This window comes from Passer domesticus, chromosome 3 (genome assembly GCF_036417665.1).
Source record: "Passer domesticus isolate bPasDom1 chromosome 3, bPasDom1.hap1, whole genome shotgun sequence".
NCBI classification, from domain to species: Eukaryota; Metazoa; Chordata; class Aves; order Passeriformes; family Passeridae; genus Passer; species Passer domesticus.
Window position 1 is genome coordinate 115,133,046 of NC_087476.1, and position 17,494 is coordinate 115,150,539.

The window sequence follows — 17,494 nt, forward strand, 5'->3', positions numbered from 1 at the left end:
ACAGTTTTGTTTTTTGGTTTTGTTTAGGTTTCTATTTTTGGATAACCAAGAGGTAATAAATATGATGCTGTATTCACAATACAGTAAAGAACATGTTCAAGCTGAGGGGAAGCAAGAGAGATTATCCTAAATTTAGTTTTATTAGTTCAGGAGTAGTAGGTTCTTTGCTTCTCACTGTTCTACTTTTTACTTACTCACTAGAAAGGAATCTTCTTTCCTATTAGCATTTAACCTCTATAATGTTAATTTAGGGCACAGTTAAGTAGAAAGCAGATTTGGAAAAGCTATATTTTTTCTGTTCCTTTTGTTCTTTTCCCCCACCTCCCCTTTTTTTCTTGGAAAAGGGTAGATATTCTGACAGCACTGACTTCCATTAAAAAAAAAGAGGAATCCCAAGTATCTGTTTAACTGCTGAATAAACCTTTATTGGGCAAAGGATGAAGAAAGCAAAGGTTTCATGCAGCACATGAAAATGGCTGTGTTGTAGTGTTGTTTTCAGAAACATTCTTCTACTGCTGGGCAGTCTTTCAAAAAATATATGAAATCTAAAGCCCTACTGGCTTGGGAGAAGAGCAGTAAAACATAGGGGATATAGCAGTGCTTCCTCACATATTGCAAGAGCTATGGCAAGTATTTGGAGTGGCATTGGTTTTCTTCTCCTTGTAAACTACTTTTTTTTTTTTAGTCTTCAGGGTTTACTTGCAGCTTTGCATCTTATCTTTGTTCTGTTTCCCACCTAACTCAAGAACAACAAACAATTCATTTAAATTTTTGTAATGTGCTCCCTATTTCTGAATATTTTATGTGTCCTTAAAATATGTTCTACTTTTTTCTGTGTTCTCTCCCTCCCTTCAATACATTTTTAATAGTTTTTTATTGCTTATCAAATAAATGTGTGGGGGAGAGATAAGATCAACCTCATATTAAGACTGTATATCATTCTTTTGGAAAAACCAAAAGCATTAAGTGATCTCCAAACTAATTTCTGCACAAACCTCCTTTTCCCTCACCTCCCATAATTCTCAGTGCGTTTACATCTGTGTATTTATTCCTGGAGGAAGACAGAAAAAGACAAAGGAAGAGTTGCTGTGGGGTGCAGTATAGACCCAGCAGGCTGGTTTATTTCTTGATCAGTCCCAGAAATTCTCTAGTGGTTTGCCTCTAATAGCTTGCTTAAGCTCAGGGCACTTATAAATATCCCTGATAATTAAAATACATGTACGTGTGCCTTATACAGATATACATACAAAGACATATATAAGAATATATATTAAAAATTTTTAGATTGTCCAAACAGCTTCTAAATGAACACTCCTCTGTGAATTGCTTTCTTTGTATCAGCAGTGGATTTAAAAAAATTGAATATGTAAAATGTTTTTTCACTGTTCTAATCAAAACCAGTGCAAGTCCTCAGTTTATGTTGTGTGGTTTACTCTCAGAATTTTTCAGTGCCCTGAGCTGTTTCAGGGACTGTGTGTGGTTGTACTGAAAAGCAAAGAGCAGAGACTGCATATCTAAAATGAGAATCAAAAGGAAAGCAAACATTTATCTGCCTAGAACTATGTGTTAAGGTTTTTTAGCATAGGTAGTAATTCGCAGTGCAACAGCTGGTCATATTCTGGATTCCTTGTTAGCCTCTTCTTTCAGGATTTCTTTGACAGATGGCACTCACAGATGGGCATAACATTCTTAAGGAGCTTACTCTTTCTACTCCCTTACCCACCAGTAACTCATGATACTATTAGAAATCTAAAAGCTTTGACATGAATTAGCCTTACTTAGCAGACTTTAATTTTTTAATCTTTAGAATATGCTGCAGGGTAGTAGTGCTTGTGGAGTTCTTAATCTGTTTACTTAAGTTCTTAGAAGCCAAAATGGAATTCCAATAAAGTTGACATGGTAAAACATGGCCAATATACTGTCATTTTTTTGCTTTTTAAATTGTCGTGATGATATTTTTTATTCTCATCTTCTGGAGGAAAAATGCAGAATGATATATATAAGAGTACAGTTTGACAACCCAGAAACAGCTCTGTCAACTGAAGTTTGCAGAGTTCAAGCAATTTGCTTGGTATTCCATTGTAATTACATTGAAATATGAAGTGAATAAACATAATATTTAAAGTTGGCTGCTCAATGGAGGTTGTTTCTACCACCATCAGCTTAAACTAGTTTGGTTTTTCGTGTTTCTAAGTACCACCTCATAGGGTGCCTCGAAAAAAGAGCAAACTGTGCCCAAGATATTTGTATGCCCTTCTGTGATAGTTACTGGTTTGTCATGTACTTGGTGTTGCTTCTCAATATTCATGCACCTTTGGGCTTGAAGACCATTATTCTTTCCAATGTTGACTCAAATGGCAGTTTTCCCTGATGAATGTTGTTGGTGTGGAGTTTCTGTTGAGGAATGTGAAACTATAAGCAGAGTGATCAGGTCCAAAAAAAGCATTGTGACAGCTGGGCAGGTTAGAGAGGCGAAAATAGTGAGTGCCCTCAGCCAGGTCCTCTGCTGCGTGTATTTGTATCTTATTAGAAAAGTAGGAGAACACCAGATGGAGACAGAAACATGAACTCTGCTTTTTTGTTTTGTTTTCTAAGTGCTGTGTAAATTCAAGGTACCCAACTCTTCCTTCAGGAATCGTGCACAGCCTAACGTGGCACAGCTTCTGGTTCATGGCCTATTTTTAATTGTGTTCTTTTACTTTAGGGCCCCTTGCTAGGTGAGCAATTTGCTCCCTGCCATCCCATTATTCCCAGGGACTCCTTTATTTCAGGTTCCTTCAGTATTTTCAGTGTAGGCATAGTTAGTTAGTCACATAAGGATATAATTTAAACACCTCTTTTGAATCTTTCTGCCTGCAAGTAGTTGGATTCTGAAGAACCCTCTGTAAGCAAACAGCCCTAATATGAATAATTTGCTTCTGCATGTATGGAAGTGCTCTGTTCTAGGGAATGTGTATTCCTAAGAATAGTCTTTCATAATAATAAAAAAACATGCATATGGTTCCTGTAAATTTACAAAAAAATTTAGCTCATGAAAGCATGGTGAGAAAAGTAATCCATGCCTTGGAATAAGTAGTCCAGACAGGATAGTGCCTAGTTTGCATCTTCAGCAAATTTCTTATATATTTTGCCACCCAAAAGTCTTCCTATAAACCTTGTTTTGCTCCTGGTTGTCTTAAATATATATTTGCACAAATATGTGTGTGCTGTAGGCATTCTTATGAGGAGATGAGTCTTCTCTGATAGCCAAGACTTTTCACACAGAGGAAACTTGTGTGACAGAGCAGTGGTGTGGAGGGCTGCTCATGGACTGGTGTCTGATGGCTTCAGGCCAATCTTGCCAGCACTGATTATCTTAACATTGTAGGCAATGTCAGAGACCAACCTTGATTGCTGAGCATTTTGGGATAAATAGGGGCTTTTTGTTAGTCAGACTCTAGATCAAGGAAAGGAAGCTTTTAATTTCAACAAATTTTGTAAGCGTGTTGTTAAATGTCAGGATACAATCAAGACAATTTCGTGGCTTTACCTGTCAGATCCCTGCAGAGATAGTGAAGGACTTTGGCAATCCTTGTTTTATGAACTGCAATTTCCAGTGCAAAAATAGACATATTCTTAATCCTAAAAGGCTAAAGATATTTTCTGTCTTGAGCCACAAGAAGTCAGAAGTATGTAGGCTGCTACAATTGAACCTGTAGTACTTTGGTGTTATTGCATTTCAGAATTAGGTTGGAGGAACTTTGGTACAACATAACCAGAAGGTTATTGGTGAAATAAAATTGAAAAGGCAGCTGTAGTCATAATTTCAGAATCACAGGATGGGTGGGGTTGAAAGGGACCTCTTTAGGTCAGCTGATCTAACCCTCCTGCTCAGAGCAAGGTCACTGAGAGCAGATTCCCAAGACTCATTTCCCACTGGATTTGTTGAGTAGTCCTTTCAAATTAACCATAATTCTGGATTGGCTTTGATCACTGAGTGGCACAGTATCTCCAGAGCTTTACACTATTGTGCTGTGGTTATGTTACAGCTCAGTTCATGTAAGAATATTTACCTCATTTCCCAAGTGTTGTATCCTTGATTTTTACAAATTGCATTCAAGTTAGTAGCAATTTTTACTAATTCCCTGTGTTGATGTTTGTGATTTTCAAACCAAGTATTTGTTTTCCAAATCAGTTTCTGTTTCTGAAAAAGAAATAGTTAAAAACATTCCTGTTTTGTTTCTCCAATTTTTTTGTTTGGTTCTCTTTCAAAACTTCTATGCTTGTACCGCAATCTTTTGCAGCAGGAGAGTCCATCATGAATAGCTATTAAAAGCTACTAAAATTACCCAAAAAGAAATGAGGTACAAGGCTTTCATCTTTTCATGTATTAAATTTTACTCAATAATACTATTCTGGTCAAGAATAGTGCATTATTAAACATTCGAATGTTCAATACTTTGTGTGCTCAATTTTATATTTGAGTCCTTACAGTAAGTTTGGGGCTTTTTTGTCTAATACCAGTAACTCTGCTACAAGTCAACCCTGAGGATAGTTACAAACTTCTGTATTCTTGATCCACTGTGAGAGGCCTGTTAACTTGGGTTTGGGTTTTTCAATTTGTTTTTAACAGTTGCTGTGTAAATTAACTTCTGTTTTTTAATATGAACTTTTTCAAGTTTCACAATGCATTGGACTTTCCTCTTGCATGCTTGATTGTTTGACATGAGGAATTGGCTTTCTGGTAATGTCTACCACTCCTTTATTCTTATTTCATTGGCATTTAAAATCAATCTGTAAATCAGCCTTGTAAGGTACCAAATTTACAGTGGTTATCAAATAGCACAGTGTGTTCCAGGTTTTAGTCTGTAAAGCTGACAAAGCAATAGAAATAATCCCTAGGCAATCACAAGTGACTTTTCCCTTGACATCTCTTTAAAATGCTGCATGAGGGTCTAACCTGCATGTGAGGGTTTTTTCTGTAGATGTCTGGTTCTGTCAGCTGATTAGCATTTTAGATGGAGACAGTAGCTGTGGGGAGTATGTAGCTGCCAAGCTTTTATCCAAAAGAATTTTTCAAATCGCCCCTTTTACGTATTTTTTTAAGAAAAGGAAGAAAAGGGACATAAGCAGCTTTTAAAAATAATTATTCTTGGTTTGCAACTTTTATCGTGTTTGAGATATCCATTACTTGGAAACAAATACATATGCACAGAGCCCACAGGGAGACATTTTTCTGAGGTAAATTAATTCTAGAATATTATAATATGATGTGGTGGAGTATATATTTATAAGCCAGTAACTACACTCTGTCAAGTGTTCAGGAATGAATATGAGTGCCTGAACAAACTCAAGATATATATGTGTTGGCTGATGTACTCGTTCCCTGTTGCTTGTTATTATTTCCTTTATTAGCATTTGAAATTCATAAAGAACATTGGATACCATAAGGTAAACACTGTGTTGTGTCCAGAATACTTGTCTGAGTGGCAGAAATTAAAGACTGTAGAGCAAAGGACTGGGAGAGGACTCAGAGAGGTCAGCTAGTGCTTTCCTTGGGCTTCAAGGCAGGATCAAACTGTAGCTAAACCAGTCTGACAGACATTTGTCTAACTGGTTTTAAAAGAAAAGTGATGGAGATGGTGGCATTTCCTGAACCAATTTTTTCTAGTGTCCTGTTGTCATTATTATGGAAGTGTTTTCTAATGTTTCATCTGAGTATCTTTCATTGGTACTTAAATTCATTACTTTTTGTGTTACCACACAAAAAACTCAGTGTTAATCTGTTTTGCATTATATACTTCAAGTCTGTGGTGCAGATTCTTCATGGTAAAAGAAGAATGTAATGTAATTACCTTATTTTTAGCGAAAACTGAAATTATCTCTCTGTCTGGATTAGGGATTTTAAAAAAGTACACTTTGGCAGAAAGTGTGGTGTGAAACTAAGTTAGTTTGGAAATATGTGATTCTGTAGGTGCTGCACTAAATGTACTGCATGCAGTATTTGGAACCTTGAATTTTGTAGTGTTTTTAATTTAGTTTTGTGATATTACTAAGAATAAAATTTGGTTAGGATGTGTGACAATATGAATATAAAATTATCCACACTGATCAATAAGTGATGACTATATCACAGATCTAGAGCCTTTATTGTCATGGTTGGTTGATGTTTCCAACTAATTGATGAGTGCTCATTGAATGTAATGAGATTTAAAGGAATCTCCTGCTGCTTAGAGCAGAGAGATGCTTTTAGCAGAGGTGAATTACTGGATGTTTCTGGAACAGCACATACATAATAATTTAGAATCAGGAGTTGAAGAGAAAATAAGGGAGTTTTACACTGTTAAGATACTATTTAAGGAAAAAATAATTATAAAATAAGGTTGTTTATAGCATTTATTCTTTTCCCCTGTAGTTGCTCTTCTTATTAAGGCTTAAATTCTGAAGTGTCAGTCTTTGCCTATTCCTGTTGACTTCAGGTCTATATGCAAGGCTACTGCCTCTTATTTGCTTGTAAACTTTAGTTTGTCAGCTTTACATGAAGCAGGTTTTGTTTAGTATACAAACATGCTGCAATGGTTTGGGTGCTATACAAATAATAAGGCTAAGATCAAAGTTATTTAAATTATTCTGGTTTCAATCGAAATACACGCTTTTTGGATTTCACCCAAAAATGAAGGAGTGTCTGTTTAGGAGAAGGCACAGTAGAGTCTTGATAAGAGGCACGGTTAATGAGGTACAACATACTCCAGTTTTCTCATGCTGCTATCTTGTGCAGCCTATCTTGTTGGGATTGCTGAGGAATAACTGCCGACTGTCCAAATCTAACTTGGCTCAGTGCACGTTGGTCTTTCTGCCAGATGGAGCCTATTTCTACTTTTGCTCATCAGAATTCAGATAAACCGGAGTTGGCAGAATATGGCAATGCTGACTTTGATATAGCCCAGTCCACTGTAATGGAAAATAGAAATAACCTGCTGGACATCAATGTCCATACGTTTGACTGTGAAAAAGGCATTATTTGACCAGCATTCTCAATGGAAGCTCACCATTTATTTCACTCTGTGTATCTAAAGCAAGCTGTCAGTAGAGCATCACAGAATGCCTTAATAAAATCTTCACAGGCACAAAATTTTCTCATTTCATTGGAGTGCTGCCAAAACCAAATGTCTTCGTTTTTAATTGTGGATGTAGCATTTCTTTGTGAGAGAGCTGTGTGGAGGGAAAGTCTGCCTGAAAGAACAGAAGGGAGTGAAATAAGCAGTTTGCCAAACTTCTGTCCCAACTAAGGATAATCTTGTGTTCTGAATGAATTTTGGATAAAAAGTCCAGGCATTCTGGCAGTGAAGTCTTGGTTGTGTTTTTTCTTAAAGTAGGTAACTTGGCAAAGGATGGCATTTCTTGTTGTAAGACTGAGTAATTATAATCATTGATGTCTGTTTTTAGCCTTTTGATTTATACTTTTGGGGAATGCTCTTGCATGTAAAATGAGCAAATAATGTACTGTGAAATCTTTAATTGGTAATAAGCTTTCTGCATCACTTTCTCTGTGCCAGCAGTTACACCTGAAACTAATTTGTTTTTCTCAAATGCTGGTGTTTCAATTTGCTCTGGTAGCATTAAAAATATTGTTCATGTGAATTTTTCACAGAAAAATAATTCACTTGAGCTACTCACTTTGTTCCTTGCTGTTCAAAAATAGTATGTCTTGAGGCATGTGACCTGTTTAGAAAAATTAATTGATTTCCATGCTTTTCTAAGGTTAGCTTTAGAAATAAAAATTTGTTCTCCAGATTATCTCTTTCTTATCTACTGGGCTCAAATAAACTAGTAGCTCCTTTGATTTCAGACAAGTCCATATCTTTATTCAGGCTCAGCTCACATTGTGCATTTACAGCAGTGTGAGTCCCTTTATTCTCATTTCAGTTCTGCTGTTTTTTTAACAGCTCAGCTATATATGCAAGGACAGTCCATCAGTATCTGAAATTTATTCCAAGGAGGATTAGTTGGACATATTAAGAGGTTCCCACTTGTTCCACCTGGACAATTCTGTTGGTCTTGAGGAGAAGGACTTGCTACTTCTTCCATTTCTGTCTGATCATTTATGTTTTGAAAGAAAAAATGATTATACAGATGAATAACTAAACCAAGTAAATTTTGCATCATAACTGTACAGCTACCAAGAAGAGGGATCCCTACTGGTCACAAAATCTTTAATGCCACCAGGAATTTTATCACAGAAACTTAGAAGATATAAGACTGTGTGTTCACCCACTGGCATAGTCTTTGGTAGTGTTTGACACGACTGCTGCTCATTCATTCTGATACAGTTCTTGAAATAATTGTCCCTCTATTTTTGATGCATCTTCCGTTCTGTTTGTCTGGTCCCCTCCTCCATGAAGCTGCCTTTGAAACAAAATTAAGATTCTTCTAAATCTGCTGCTTTCTGTTCTGTAGACCTGAATGTGGTCTTGAAAATAACAGAATTGCATTGATCCAGTGATTCAAGGAATGCATAGGTGAACCTCAGGAACTCTTATGCTTTGAAATCATAAGATGATCAGAAAATTCAAGTTGTAAGGAGCTTAAGGGTGTTTTCTAGTCCAAATTTCAATATGCAAGACCTCACGATTCCTTAAGCTTTCTTTAGTATATGAAATGGATACGAGGGAAAAAATACGTTCACATGTATTAAAAATTCTTTTTTAGTTTATTTTACAGCTGGAATGTGCTATGGATTTAGCATGTCTCAGAGGGAATACTTTTTCTTGAGTCTTACTGAACAAATGAAATTCTACTCTGGCTCATTAACAGAGAAATCAAAATAAATGGCAATAATCCAGGTATCTGCTGTAGTCCTATTTCAGAATGTTGTTTATATTAACACAGTTAGTATGTAAAATGTTTGGGTTTTAATTACAGCTTAAGAAAGTAAACGGTTTTAAAGAGAGGTGAGTGAAGTCATCTGGGTAAACATGCCAATCTGAAGAACAGCTCCCCAAATTAAACTAAGAAGCATTATAAGGAAGGATTCATTAGAGATTTCTCTTTCTTTTTTTATTAGCCTTCACTCATTTTCAGTGCAAGTGAACTGTTCAGTATTACACACTGTTTATTCCTATTGCATTCTCCAGAAAACAGCAGCAAAGCTGCTGTGCAGTGCTGATTTTCTCCTACAGTCAAGGCCAGCACAGCTCAGAAAAGTAGAAGTTGCTCCTGGACACTGTTGAAGTCAAATTTTAAAAGGACATGTATGTTTCTATAGAAGTTTATTTAGGATTTCTAGTTCCTTTGGTGCTGTTAAATCACTCATTAAGAAAAAAAAAAAAAAGTTTCTTTAGGTGCATTGAGTTCCTGTGTTCCCTTAATTCAGTGTGGAGCATATTTGAAGAATTTGTAGTAGCTTGGCTCATGCCATGTCCAGCTCTGGCAACCTGCAGCCCTTGCACATTGAGCTTTCCTCCCCCCAAAATGTCAGAGTAGGGCTGAACTGCTGGGGACTTCGTCAGCCCTGGGTCCCCAGAGAGCACAGTGGTGTCAGAGCAATTGCCCCCATTCAATACTTGTCCCCACTATAGGTCTGGCTTATAAAATACCTTCCAAATGCTTATATTTCTTGAAAATGAATTGGTATTTCATATTTTAAGTGGGCTGACCTTTTTCTTTTATTGCAGTGAACTAATTACAGAGTTAGTGGGGTGTTTGGGCTCCACGGCCTTCTAGCCAGGTGATATTAATTGCCTGACTGAGCACCGTGTTCTTGTTGAGTGATGTTTAAATGGTCTGCCCACAATCACCTGGGAATTCTTATCTACAGAGATACAGCCCAGTGGTCTACTCACTGAGCCATATAACTTTTCATTATTTGCTCATTAATTTTGCCAGATTTTAGGTACTTGGCCTGGAATTTTCCTTCCGTAGTGTTTGCCTGAAGCAGTAAGTGTTCCTCTTTCCAAAAACAAGATCAAGAATCATGGATTGCTTTTCCTATATAGATTTTCAATTAATAAAATAATTATTACAAAACCAATGAGAAGATATTCTGCTGTGGGATGTGGAGACATGAAATTCAGGAGAGAATCCTCCATGAGTCATGGATATATTTTCATTCCTCTGCCCCCCACCTAGATATTTTCAGGTTATAATTTTTCCCTCAATATTCCAGTTGTTACGAGTTCCAAACAACTGTGTGCATCATTTGATCCCTAATAGTTTTCAGTTTTCTTCTGCTGTAGCTTTGCACTTTTTCAGAGCTGTGATATTGAAGGTATTTGGGGAGATGCTGATAAATAGATAGTAGAGACTCTGTGGGGTGTCTCTATTACTGATAGTTCTCTTCCTTTGGGTGCCAAAGATGATTGCTATGCAAATTGGACAGGAACTGGACATGAAGAAAGAGGATAGCTGTCCTGTATCACAGGAGTAGGAAGCCAGTGGAACAGGTCTGTGAGTAAATAGTGACTGCTGAGAACTGAAACAGGATGAAAAAAAAGATTAGTTAAATTTGAACAAGCAGGGAGATGAGGACTTGAGAGTGAAAAAGGTGAGAGAGAAAGGAGGAAGCAGAAAGGGAGGAAATTTGGGGTTGATAGGCTGTGAAGGATTGGACATCTCAGCTTTTGAGGTGAGTCTAGGAGAGATAGGAATAAAAATGCAGTTGAGGTAGAAGGAACCAGTCCATACAGTGAAGGAACTGGGATAAGCTGGGGAAGATGGAGTGAATGTGAAGAGATAATACCATATTCTCTTTAGAACAGGAGATAGATCAGTTCTCATCACTAAAGAGAGTAAACAAATGTCATTCAAAAGAAAACCTGGAACAAAACTCATCATTCTAATGTAATCCAACTGCTGCAGGCTCAGTAAAGATGCAGGGTTTAAGACATTATTTTTTTCCATAATCACCACCTTCACACTCTTCAGTTGCACTGGCAATAATTACTCCTGTTCCTTGTTCCCCTCTGGGGCTCATAATTTTCTTTCCTTTTGCTTATAGCCTACTCTGCTCTGCAGGTACCAGCAATTCTTGTCTTTCAAACTGTCTTTTATTAATGTAGCTCACAATTCAGAACAGTTGTTCATAGTCCATAGCTTCTGTTACAAGAGCTGAAAAGAATTTGTGTTTATTGAGTTGGTCTTTTCTTTTTTCCTTAACTGTAAAAATTGTTCTTATGAAGTTATTACTGAGCATTACAAATGGCACTCTGCAAGAAATCGTTGTTCCTTCAAGTGCATTCAGTGTTGTTTGCAGGTTTGGTTTTGCACAGTGTTGACAACACAATGAGATTTTTCATGTTTTCTTGCTATTTTGTGAGATTGAATGGGAGAGGTTGGGATGATGATGATGATGGTTATTAATGTTATTATTATTTCTCTTGGGAATATATTAAAAGATAGAACATGGATAAATGGAGCCTCAAGGGTGACTCATGTTTTTGTTTAGCTTGAACTAGGTCCAGCTTCTAGGAGGAACTGGATTTTAGGTGCATGTTTTTGCAAAGTGTTTTAAACTGAAGTTATAATTCCAGCAGTCTCAATGGCATGTGTTTGTTTTTATTTAGAAGCGTGTTTAAGGAATGTTTTTGGTGGGTGAATGCAAAACAAACACAGCTATCTCAGTCTGGAGGCTGCAATTCTTTGGCATATTCAGTGTCAGCAAAAATCAAGTGGAAGAATGGGCTTATGAGAATGGACTTGGTTATTTTTCTGATTTACTTTGTAAAGAATTGTCTTTATGCTCAGTTGCAAGTTGTGAAAGTGTGATTTCTTGCAGTGTTTGCTTCCTACTTTGTAAATGTTTCTGAGCATTTGAAAGGTGCCTAAGGTTTGTTTTCAGCATGTGCCACTGCCTGCTTGTCTTTGAGTAACACAAATTCAGGAAGTTCTTTTCTTCCAAACAACAAATTGTTATTGTATTAATTGTCACCGAGTGTGTGACACTGTGACACCTTTATGCCATAGCTTCTATAATGTTGTTCAAGGTGTGGTTCTAATTTTTTTCTGTTGTAAATTATCAGTAAGCCTTGTCTATAACTCGACTTTCAGTTGGGGGAAAAATAACTAAACCAACAATAAAAACAAAACATCAAAATCCAAACAACAAAATTAGCTCTCAGGTGCAATGTGAACATTTTGGCTTGTGAATATTTTGAGATTTGTCTGTAAAGCAATCAGTGACATTCATTTTATAAGTTGTTTGAGGAGTGAAGCAAAGTGAAGACTTAATTTTTTTTTTATTTTATTTTTTAGGGGGTTTGTTCTTATATCTTAAAAACATTCCCTGAGAAAATATTTGTAGACCTGTATTCATACGGTCATAACTTATATTTTGAATAGAATAGATAAGGATGGTGTAAGAATCTGATAATGTCAGGTATTTTTAAAATGTAGCTTGATTTGTGTTCTTAATATCTATACTTAATTGAAAAGAAATGTCAACATTTGAACCTAGTTTACAAGCTGAACAACAAATGTCCCTCTGGTAACTGAGAGCTTTTTTCCTACTCAGCTGTACACAGGGAACATACACTCCACCTGTATTTCATACATTTAGGAAAAGCCTGAGACAAAAAAAGGCCAAGCTTACAATATGAGGAGTGTTTATTATGCTGCCTGCTTAGGAGGGTGGTTCCATCTGCATCATGAGCTCAATGAGGCAGCCAGAGTGTGGCCAGGCAGAGCTGCAGTGGTGTTACAATGGTCATGCCAGGTGTACACAGTGAACTGAGATGCATGTGAGAGAGGAATGCAATGAAAGACATCAAATCTAAAAATGTGTTAACTATTTCAGGATTTCGTTGGCCTTTGTTCTGTTGTAAAATCTAGGGGTTGTTTTCCAGCTCCAGTATGAGCATGCATCTTCCACTTGAGAGCATTTCACTAAAATTCTTCAGATTATTTTAAAATTTTATGTACAAAAGCTCAGAGCAAGTAAGATTCTCCTCTCTACCCTTGAGACATGAGAGGAATTTAACTGCACAATTCTTACTAAAATTAATAAGCATTGTAGGATTTGACTGATCCACAGCCTCATTAAATGTCTCTAGTGCAAATTTCACCATATCATGAGTGACTGTCAGGTTGCTTGTTTTGAATGAAAAGACTTGCAGAGTTAATGCTTGGAATACATCCTGTGCAATACATTTTGTACTAATCCTGGAATTTGTTTAATTGCAGGGATATAAAACCAGACAACATCTTGATGGATATGAATGGACATATTCGATTAGCAGATTTTGGTTCTTGTCTGAAACTGATGGAAGATGGAACGGTAAATTAGAAAGAATGAGACATTCTGAAATATTTTTTCTTCAGTCCATTAATACCTAAAAAATGTGTGCTAATAAAGGAAATAGGTGACTTATGGCAAATGAAATGGAGCTGTAAATGGTATTGGTATATAATTGACTTTCTTGAAAATTCAACTGCAGACTGCTCGGATTTGCAGTGTATTAAAAACTTCTTAGCATGCAGTCAGCTCATGAATAAATAAAGGGAAGCTGTGCCTACATTGGCATTCATACAATGCCAAGTAGGTGTTTATGAACTATGAATCTCTCAGTTTTAAGCTCTGAGCTTAAAATCTTTATTGAAAATGTAAGCTGTAGTATGAGCAGGATGAGATACTGAAATGGGATGATGTTCTTCTAGTACATTTAAATTTGTACATTGAGTGTGACTAGAATGTAATTCCAGTATGTTTAATCATGTCCCAGGGGATTACAAAGTATTTGACTTAATATATGTGATTACCAAATCTATAATTGCTTACTGGCTCTGGTCCTGATAATTGACAATTTTGTCCTTTATCTGTTTTTAAATATTGACAATAGTTTAGCAAAAGTATATTATTGGACTGCCTATTAATGCAGTGCCCTGGATGCTCAAGTATTTCTGTATTAATTTAGAAGCTTTTGCTTGTGTTTAGTTCTTTTTATGACAAGAATGCTGGACTAAATTTATATATACGTGGGTATACTACCACAGTGTCTGTAATGATGAAAGCTGATTTTAATCCTGAAAATGTAACTTCTCCAGGTCCAATCTTCAGTAGCAGTTGGAACACCAGACTACATCTCTCCAGAAATCTTGCAGGCCATGGAAGATGGAAAAGGGAAGTATGGGCCCGAGTGTGACTGGTGGTCCCTGGGCGTTTGCATGTATGAAATGCTTTATGGAGAAACACCCTTTTATGCTGAGTCCTTGGTGGAGACCTATGGGAAAATAATGAACCACAAAGTTAGTGCATTTTCTGTCTGTCTCTAAGCTAATTTTTAATAATGGGGTAACTTGAACACGTATTTAAAAATAAGTTTTTATGTACTAATTATGTTAAGTGTTCGTAAATGTAGAACAAAAAATGTTTCCATGTAATAAGTTAATGTTATGGATTGCAGATGACTTTGCTTTGGAATAAGGCTTAAACTTAAAATCTGGGTTTGGAAACATAGATTTTAATTCACTCTGTGGAGTCTGTCTTGGCTACATTGCATCAATCTTGTTGTGTTTCTTTTTTCTGGTGAACCCATTCCTTGGCTTATGCAGAAGATTCTAAAATGTTATTCCACATGGAGCTAGCTGTAAGATTCAACAGCTGTAGTGTAAAGAGAAATTTAAATATAGAAGAAAAAATAGAAGACAAAATATCTTAATAGTTTCTATCCTTAGCAGAAGTCTTTTCCTTGAAACCTTACTGCATGTATTTCAGAGCTGGTGTATTTGCACATTTCTTTTTCTAGATAATTATTTTCACTAAGGTATTTTTCCAACTTTTTCTTGGTAATAAACTATCTCCTCTTATTTTAATCTTTAAGGAGAGGTTTCAGTTTCCTGCTCAAGTGACAGATGTCTCTGAAAGTGCAAAGGACCTCATCCGAAGGCTCATTTGTAGCAGGGAGCATCGGCTTGGACAAAATGGAATAGAGGACTTTAAGAACCATCCATTTTTTGCTGGGATTGATTGGGACAACATTAGGAACTGTGAAGCACCTTACATCCCAGAAGTCAGCAGCCCCACTGATACATCAAACTTTGATGTGGATGATGATTGCTTAAAAAACTCTGTAAGTATACAATTAACATTTTGATGAGTCATCCTTTGTGGTATACTTTGTAGCAAAATGTATGGAAAATGCAGTTTATCTCACTGTGTTCTGCCTAAATAACAGTTAGGTGCTGCTTTGAAGAGCTGAAGGGGAATACTTTCATAGTTTGTAGGCTGGTCCTAAAGTCATACTTGTGTAAGGATAACTTTTGTATATTCATTGTAGCTTTACGTGTAGCTTTAGCTAATATACATCTGTTGCAGTAACAAGTTTAGTGTCCATGTCTTACAAAGAATAATACATTTACATACAGATAGCCTGCAAGACTATTTCTAGCAGAGCATTGCAAAGACTTAGTATAAGTTTGCATATTGCATTTTATTGTATTTTATTGCTCTACTCTAATTGCTCACATCAGTGTTTGATTCCCTTCAGTTCATTTCCACTAAGCTTTTTCCAGCCTTTTCTCCAACTTGAGTTTTGAGAAATGTAGGAGAAATATTACAGCAATTTCCTAAGGAATGAAAAGATATTTTTGCTTTTCCTTAAAATGCTCTGCAACTATTGATTTTACCAGACTTTGTTTCTATGCTTTTGAAAAGGAGCTTTGACAGATGATAGATGCCTTAGCATTGGAGGAATGCCTTGTGTTCTCTCCTTGGAAATATTTTTGGGTGTGTTTGTGTGTGTGTCTGTTGAAAGATGCAGAAACCTGCTGTTTACATGTGAGGTGAAGCATTTTCACTGCTTTTGCTTTTGTTTTCTGAACTGCATGTGCATCTCAGTTTCACTCAGTTTGCTGGCCATGTAGATAAGTGGCAACATGAATTGGTGTAGACAAGATGATTATTATTTGCATTCCCTTTTCTCTAGCTGCACATTGAAACATGGAAACCACTTTGACTAAAATATTTTGTGGGTGTCAGTCTCTTCTCCCATGTAATAAGCCACAGTACAAGAGAAAATGGCCTCAGATTGAGCCAGGGGAGGTTTAATTTGGATATTGGGAAAAAATTCATTACCAAAAGGGCTGCCGAGGAAAGTGGTGGAGTCAACTATCAGTGGAGGTTTTTAGATGTGATCCTTAGGAAAGTCATTTAGTGAGGGAGCTGACAGTTAATGGCTGGACTCAATGATCTTGAAGGTCCTTTCCAGTTTAAGTGATTCTGTGATCTCTGGTTAAATCTCAGACCCCTTTTCCTTATGGACAAATTAAGCAAATCAGTGTAGCTGTATAGGATGACTTGCACTTCTTTCATTTTGTTTCCTCACTTACATCTGATATTGCCACCTCCCTTCACAACAGAAGTATTTTTATCTTTAAAATTGTTTATACCATCTTCAGATACCTGTTTGGATATTATTTTGTGCAGCAGCAGCTGTGAGGCTGGAGTAGCTGGAGTGGATGCTGTATATATCAGGTCTTTGTTTGTGAAGCTGAAATACCTTTTAGAGGTTGTTCACACATTTTAGTGTTCTCCATTCCAGCACTCCTCCTTTTTGGAGCCCAGTCTCCCACCTGAGGTTTTCATACTGTGCCTGTATAGTGTGAATGCTTTACCATTGTGGAGAAACAGGGACCTGCAGGTGGAGAAAGAAAGCTCCTCTGCTGAGTTACTGGACTCTCAGCTGAGAAAACCGAGTCCAGTTCTTAATTTGCTTTAGACATTCGGGGGTGAAAAGCAATGCCCCTGAATTGTTAGAGAAAAATGCCAGTTTCTAGAGCTTCTTTTTCAGTTTCCTAATTTGAAACATCTGAAGGTTTTGTTCTGTTTTAATATAAGGATGTTATTTTCACTTCCATTTCTTTTCACACCTAGTATCTCAGAACTGCTGAAAAAACCTAGCCTAAAGGCATTGCACGACTGAGAATATTTTACATTTTTGCTTTGACCAGTGGACATTGTATTTCATATTGCTTTGCCTCAAATTCCTTATGTATAACTTGGAGGTATTTTTCCTCCATATTTCATACATATCTTTTGAGGAAGTTCTACATACTTGCACTGCTATTATAGAAGTCAGCACCACAGATAAGCCCATGGGACTTTTTTTAAAATTTTTTTCAAAAATTCTTGGCAAGATTTGAATTGCATAGAGCAAATGAGGAAAACCCAATGCTGATGATAAAAGACAGTGTTGAAAAGCTATGGTTGTTATTCTTCCTGAACTTTGAATGAGACCATAGTCCCATGGAAAAATTATATACATAAAAATGACATTTAAAAAGTATGTTGAGCGTACACGCAAGCATAAAGGTCAGAACTGTGCTATTCAGGCAGCCTAAGCTGTGCTGGGTTTTAGCTTTTAACTGGTTTAGTAGCCTTATTGAGAGATTCAGTCATAATTTTCTCAGCATGGTTGTACAGCTAAATTCACACAAGCAGCAGGAGATACGTATCTTGATCTCTGCAAAACAAATTCTTTCACAGAACCTTACCTTATGATCAATAGATGCAATATTTTAGAAC

The 17,494-nt window shown here is 36.6% G+C and overlaps 1 protein-coding gene across 9 annotated transcripts in view; it reads left to right on the forward strand.

Moving 5' to 3' along the window:
• CDC42BPA (CDC42 binding protein kinase alpha) overlaps nt 1-17,494 on the forward strand; it is a 181,685-nt gene that overhangs the window by 89,572 nt on the left and 74,619 nt on the right. For all 9 annotated transcript variants that reach the window (XM_064415340.1, XM_064415332.1, XM_064415331.1 and 6 more), the window contains exons 7-9: nt 13,156-13,249; nt 14,017-14,217; nt 14,793-15,041. In XM_064415340.1, the coding sequence (XP_064271410.1) occupies nt 13,156-13,249; nt 14,017-14,217; nt 14,793-15,041 (544 nt within the window). The remainder of the gene's footprint in view (nt 1-13,155; nt 13,250-14,016; nt 14,218-14,792; nt 15,042-17,494) is intronic.